At 35.9% G+C, this 7,238-nt stretch overlaps 1 protein-coding gene across 2 annotated transcripts in view; it reads right to left on the reverse strand.

Moving 5' to 3' along the window:
* LOC125667162 (hemicentin-2-like) overlaps positions 1-4,856 on the reverse strand; it is a 145,235-nt gene extending 140,379 nt beyond the window's left edge. For both annotated transcript variants that reach the window (XM_056157243.1, XM_056157241.1), the window contains exons 1-2: positions 4,770-4,856; positions 4,569-4,690 (exon numbers count right to left, since the gene is read on the reverse strand). In XM_056157243.1, the coding sequence (XP_056013218.1) occupies positions 4,569-4,690; positions 4,770-4,836 (189 nt within the window). In that variant the 5' untranslated portion in view covers positions 4,837-4,856. The remainder of the gene's footprint in view (positions 1-4,568; positions 4,691-4,769) is intronic.
* Between the last annotated feature and the right edge of the window lie 2,382 nt (positions 4,857-7,238).

Below are 7,238 nucleotides of genomic sequence, written 5' to 3' on the forward strand. Positions count from 1 at the left end.
GAAGTTGGAGGTGCGCTTACCATTCCGGTCCTATGTTTCACATAAATACATGTAGTATTTTAAAACAAACAGTGTATAGTAAAGCTTACGTTACCAAATTCTTTATTAAGCTGAGTTTTAACAGTTTGTACTACATCTATGACGAAACAAGGTTCAGTTTCTTCGATTTTATAAAGAAATCTTTAATACGTGCACTTCGTCAAGTTCTAGAGTTTGGGAAAGAGAGGGGGGGGGGGGGGTTATATTTGATGTTTAGTTCTATCCAAATTATTGTGCAATTAATACCGAGAATTTCAGGAGTAATCTGTTTTAAAAACAATGGACACATAGAATTAAAAGCAAAATGAATCAGGCACGCAGCATCGTAAAAAAAGGGGGGGGGGGGGTGAAGATAATTTCACAATATTGCCTGAAAATTGACAAGTAAATTTTAATCCAAAGTTATAAAAATCCTTGATGGTGTGTGTGGTGGGGGTGGGGGTGGCGGCTAAGGTTGTTCTCTCGGTTCAATTTTACACTTCCACTGTGTACAGTTCACGACAATGCTATTTTTTTTAAAAAAGGAGGGAGAGCAACCAATCTGTCTAAAAATCGAACTATGTACGTAAAAATTTATCAACTTTGCATGTAATGATAAAAGGTGTAGAGCCATTATTGCTACGTGCCTGATAATTATATAAGTGATCATTTGAGTAATTGCAGTACAGTTCAGTCCATGTTTTTACAAGTGCAACGGCTAGTGTCACAATTTGCCTTGCATTTACAGCGAAAAACGTTCAAAAGTTTATCTGGCGCGACTTGTAATTTAGTTTTAACGGATACAAGAATTGCTGAAAGCAGTGATAAGCCCCAATTCGAAGGATCCAAATTAATCATTTCTTTAGTCCACTCTATGACTTAAAAAATTCTTGCAGTGCTCCTTTTCTGCAGCTGTAGTTAGTAGTTAGTGGCAATGATTGAACTTATAAAAATGATATTGTGTTAGACAATTCTTCACATAGCAAATCTCCTATAAGTGTCTCTACGGTATTCCATCGTACAAAGTCGATATGACATCGACACCAGAATATATCTTTTTCTCTATGAAATCCTCATATAGGAAGGTGAAGATAACGAACAGTGATCCATCTCGTAACTCCTATAAGCAATACAAAATAGAGAGGTGGGCAAACACGGATCCCTGGATATACCAGAAATGGGATCAGATGTCTATGGGCTATTAGGAGTAAGCACCCCCTGTTGACCGGTTACACCCGCCGTGAGCTCTATATCTTATTAAGGCAAACGGAGTTACCCTTATTCAATATCATTGTGCCAAAAACGGCCTAACAATCTATATGAAACAAGTCAGACAGATTTGACCCAATGATAGGTTGTATTGGCAAAGTAGATTGTTATAACGACCATATAATTCGCGAAATGCTGACTTTAAACGAAACAGTTGAAACTCCTTCACTATCAACTTGTTTGTCAGTGGCCTGTCTCCATTTAAAAAGTAATCATATACAGAATTTTTTCGCGATTTGTCTACATTTTGACTATACAGGACCTGTTCCGATGCCGAACATTCTTGACGTTGTGTCGCATCCTGTGAATGCATGTAGAAAGGGAAAGGATTGACAAACTTCGTTTCCTAAAAAGACGTCTGGTTTTAACGATATTCTTCACTTATATTAGGGGCAAGATCAAAAATTCAATGTCTCACAAAAAACTAAGTTCACATAGTTTTCACCAAGAACCCCCCCCCCCCCTTTTAAAACTTAATATGACAAATGTTGAAACTAATCGAATAACAAGAAAAGAAACGTACGATTATAAATAACACTCTGTATACCTCTGTATACCTTTTCTACTGTTTATTCACAAATGAAAGTGTACATTAAATCTATTAAATGTTCATTAATATGTTTTAAATATTATGTGGTATTCAACAGTCGCTTGTCTTTTTCCTTTTTCCACTAGTGTAATCGATGTCGGATGACAGAAACTTGCGGGAGTTTTTATTCCCCTCCCCCTAACTAATTGAATTTAAATTTTCATCCGACATTGATTTCGTCCCTTAGGGCAGTTATGTTTATTTCAGAGTTCGTTGCTATTTCTGTGCTTTATATATAGACATTTCAAACACAATATGCATTTTGTATGATCCTCTAAAATTTACGATAAATAACTGTATCGTGTGCCAGCGTGGCGAGAATTCCATCGTCATCGAAAACAGGTGTTGTCTTGAATAGATGGCCGGGCGGTCTAGCACGCTGTTCGCATGCTGCTAGGAGATATGGTTCCGCAAGTCGTGAGCCCAAGACTAATTAAAAAGAGTAACTACTCGATTTTACATCAAATCATGATACTTTGCGCAAGTGTTTACTTACATTGATTTTTATTATTTATATTATCAATGTTTTATTATCATTATTATTACCCATGAATGACTCCCCAAACCTGAATTTGAAAAAGAAAAGGAAAAATACTTTACTTACTTAGTTTTATAAAAGCTTTTAATACAAAACGCTTGCTCATATGATGAAGATACAAAATAACTGAAACTTTTAACCCGAATGGCTTTCCATACTTTCTTTTTTAACAACCGCAATTCCCCCTTGTAAATTGACACTAATTCTTTAAGATTTCATTTATAATTGATTATTCATAACTTCTAAAGTAAATATTGTGTTTTATAATTAAAATTAATTCAGTAGAGGGTCAAACAAAATATTTTGAAGCTTTTTTCGCGAAAGTTCCCCGGGAATGGAAGTCGTCAAAGAATATGAGATGCTGAGCAATATTGTATGTATATAGAAGGTCTTAAAATCACCTTTTTAATACAACTGTTAAGCTGTTTAATCGCGTTTTTATTACATGCACTTTAGATCGTTGTGTATAACTTTATTCTGATGACTTTCACAGTTAAGTTACTCCCCTTTACGTGTATGGCGTGCCGTAAACACCACAAAATATCGATGGTTTACTAAAATATTTAAGTCTAAATTTTAAATATTTCCCATTGTCCGATTTTGTCCGATTTTTTGTATGTTGTTATTCACGCTTTTGTTTATTAAATTCCGTCGAGTTTGTTTCTGTTGCAATTACTTTGAGGTGATTTGCTAGATTGACTAGACTAGTGGTCAAATCTTTTGATTGATAAACTTTTTATTCAATAGTTCTATAAGTCAATCCATTTTATGCATGTTTTCCCGTTCTTACACTTGCTCTACATCTTTCATCATCAACGCAATGTTCAGTGGCGACATCGCGTCGGTGCACATAATATCGTCTGTTTGTAAACATCAACACAAGACTAGGCCTATATTGCAAGTACGTTTAGTTTCCTTTCCATCGTCACCGACTGTGGTTTGTACATTGTTTACATCAGATTTATTATTTGCATCATGTCACTTATAGGCCTATACACACAAGCTGCTTACTGTAGACTCCTTGTTACGTAAGAATCATTTAGCCAGACTAGGCAAATGCTACCTTCCATGCAGAAAACGGATAATTTTTGGGGACACATGTGAAACACAATTTAAATGACTAATTAGGTGTTATTAAGCTAAATATAATACATTACCTGTATATCCATGGCATGACAGTGTTTGCTGGTATTTTCTCTGCTAAATATTCTTCTTTTTTTCGCGTTCAGATTTTTTTCGGCAACTGTCGGCTGTAACAACGTTACTTTTTGGATCGATTGTGACGTTATTCTAAGCATGTCACGAAGGTCCCTTTTCGCTTGTGTGTGTGTGTGTGTGTGTGTGTGTGTGTGTGTGTGTGTGTGTGTGTGTGAATTTCATTGTTAGTTTAAACACATTTTATTGTGAAACATACAAAGGGGTTAGAAACGTGTTCCTGTATGTTTTTAAATATGTCTTTTTTTCTTTAGATACTTTTACCGTCCCATTACAAATGAACCAAACGTTTGATGCAAGGGTTCGGGAGCCATAATTTCCTCAGACATTTCTAATTTCATTCTAAGGTGTATTATCCATAATGCGACAATCTCAAACGGCGCAACAGTCCACACGGAAATTGAAAATTCCTTTTATAAATCAAATATTACCTTTATTTAGGTTTCATAAAGTATGTCCACAGAAATACTTCAATTAAGGACATACGCGACGTTTCTCAATACCATAGGATGACAATTTCGTGATATTTCAAGCATCTATCCTATCTCGTTTCTGATAAAAACACTTTAAGTATATTACCGTGTCTGTTCTAAAATTGGCATACTTTGATAGTTCCTGGTTGTTGCGAGTAAAACTGTAAAGCCAGCTCAAGACGTATTAGAATAAGTTGTATAAATGGACATTCCTGCAGCAACAAAGGGGGGACAAATCTTTGGAATGATCAGGTATCGGACCCGGGGTCTATGTTATGTGATCTATACGCTGAACTACCCAGGCCAATGTAAAAAGTATCGTACGATTACTACCATATAAAAGTTAAACCTATTTCGGAAATCATGCAAGAACTCTTTATATCGAGAAGATGAAAAAAAAATAATTATAGATGAACATGTCAGAAATATCGTGTAAAGATGTATGTCCTTAATAAACCGGACTCACCACTAACTCCCAGGTAAACGACGGCACTGGACTGTAACACTGTGTAGTCGTTCCTTTGACAGATAATCCACTCTCTGTAACTACGGTGTTCCCTGAACTGAGACTGTCTAGTGTTGGTATCCCTGCAAATTAATTATATCAGCATATAATCTTACAGAACTCTTAGCTCCATTGAAATATGTTTTTACTGATGATATTTACCTCGTGTGAATGAGTATACATTCCATGTGTACAACAGAATCACAACGTACGCCGAGCTAGTCGACATGTTTGTTAACTTCCTGGTTTTTAAATACATGGTAGTGTACATAAGTGTAGAAATAAAGTTTTTCAAATAGATCCACGGTAGCGTACATAGAGATAAGAGGAACATTAGAAAATGCAACATACATTATCATTAGATCTGTGTATCTATCATTTCCCCCCTAGAACATTTATGTCAATAGTGATTTAGCTTTCATTATTATTTTTTCACGCTGCTTTAGAAATCTGGTATTTTAAGTGTGTGTCGAGACTTTACACAATGGACATAGTTCAGGTACTACGTATTTGTAATCTTATCACTTTAAAAAATATATTTTTGTTTTTAGCTCACCTGAGCTGAAAGCTCAAGTGAGCTTTTCTGATCACCCGTATTCCGGCGTCCGTCCGTCTGTAAACTTTTCACATTTTCAACTTCTTCTCAACAACCACTGGGCCAATTTCAACCAAAGTTAGCACAAAACATCCTTAGGTAAAGGGAATTCTAAATTGTTTAAATAAAGGGCCAGGCCACCTTCCAAGGGGAGATAATCAAGAAAAGGTAAAAATAGGGTAGGGTCATTAAAAAATCTTCTTCTCAAGAACCACTGAGCCAGAAAAGCTGAGATTTATATGAAAGCTTCTTTATATAATGCAGATTCTAAATTGTTCAAATCATGGCCCCCGGGGGTCAGATGGGGCCACAATAGGGGATCAAAGTTTTACATACAAATATATAGGAAAAGTCTTTAAAAATCTTCTTCTCAAGAACCACTTAGCCAGAAAAGCTGATATTTATATGAAAGCTTCCTTATATAATGCAGATTCTAAATTGTTAAAATCATGGCCCCCAGGGGTCGGATGGGCCCACAATAGGGGATCAAAGTTTTACATACAAATATATAGGGAAAATCTTTAAAAATCTTCTTTTCAAGAACCACTGAGCCAGAAAAGCTGAGATTTATATGAAAGCTTCCTTACATAATGCAGATTCTAAATTGTTAAAATCATGGTCCCCGGGCGTCGGATGGGGCCACAATAGGGGATGAAAGTTTTACATACAAATATATAGGGAAAATATCTAAAAATCTTCTTCTCAAGAACCACTGAGCCAGAAAAGCTGAGATTTATATGAAAGCTTCCTGATATAATGCAAATTCTAAATTGTTAAAATCACGGCCCCCGGTGGTCGGATGGGGCCACACTAAGGGGATCAAAGTTTTAAATACAAATATATAGGGAAAATCTTTAAAAATCTTCTTCTCAAGAACCACTGAGCCAGAGAAGCTGAGATTTATATGAAAACTTCCTTATATAATGCAGATTCTAAATTGTTAAAATCATGGCCCCCGGGGGTCGGATGGGCCCACAATAGGGGATCAAAGTTTTACATACAAATATATAGAGAAAATCTTTAAAAATCTTCTTCTCAAGAACCACTTAGCCAGAAAAGCTGAGATTTGTATGAAAGCTTCCTGATATAATGCAGATTCTAAATTGTTAAAATCACGACCCCCGGTGGTCGGATGGGGCCACAATAGGGGGTCAAAATTTTACATACAAATATATAGGAAAAATCTTTAAAAATAATCTTCCCAAGAACCAGTGAGCCAGAAAAGCTGAGGTTTATATGAAAGCTTTCTGATATAGTACAGATTCTAAATTGTTAAAATCATGGCTCCCGGGGGTCGGATGGGGCCACAATAGGGGGTCAAAGTTTTACATACAGATATATAGGAAATATCTTTAAAAATCTTTTCCCCAAGAACCACTGAGCCAGAAAAGGTGAGATTTATATGAAAGCTTCCTGATATAGTACAGATTCTAGATTGTTAAAATCATGGCCCCGGGGGTTGGATGGGGCCATAATAGGGGTCAAAGTTTTTTTTTTTGTTGGTTTTTTTTTTTTTTTTTTTTTTTTTTTTTTTTGATATAGTGCAGATTCAGGTTTGTTAAAATCATGCCCCCTGGGGTAGGATGGGGCCACAATAGGGGATCAAAGTTTTACATACAAATATCTAGGGAAAATCTTTAAAACTCTTCTTCTCGAGAACCATTGAGCCAAAGAAGTTCACATTTACATGAAAGCTTTCTGACATAGTGTAGATTCGAGTTTGCAAAAACCATGGCCTCCAGGGAAAGGTTTGGGCCATAATAGGGACTACGGTTTTACATGCAAATAGATATGGAAAATCTTCTGATATGGACCAAGGTGACTCAGGTGAGCGATGTGGCCCATGGGCCTCTTGTTTAACTTTATAGATATTTCATTTTTCAAATTGCATATATCATACAATAACGAGGGGTAAATTCTCCTCAGAGACCCCCTTACATAGCTCTCAATTAGGCACATGTATTATCCAATTTAAAAAAAACCCACCATATAAACATTTTATAGTTTATGTAATGCTACATAAATCATTAAGAAAC

The sequence above is a fragment of the Ostrea edulis genome, chromosome 2, assembly GCF_947568905.1.
Source record: "Ostrea edulis chromosome 2, xbOstEdul1.1, whole genome shotgun sequence".
Taxonomy (NCBI): Eukaryota; Metazoa; Mollusca; class Bivalvia; order Ostreida; family Ostreidae; genus Ostrea; species Ostrea edulis.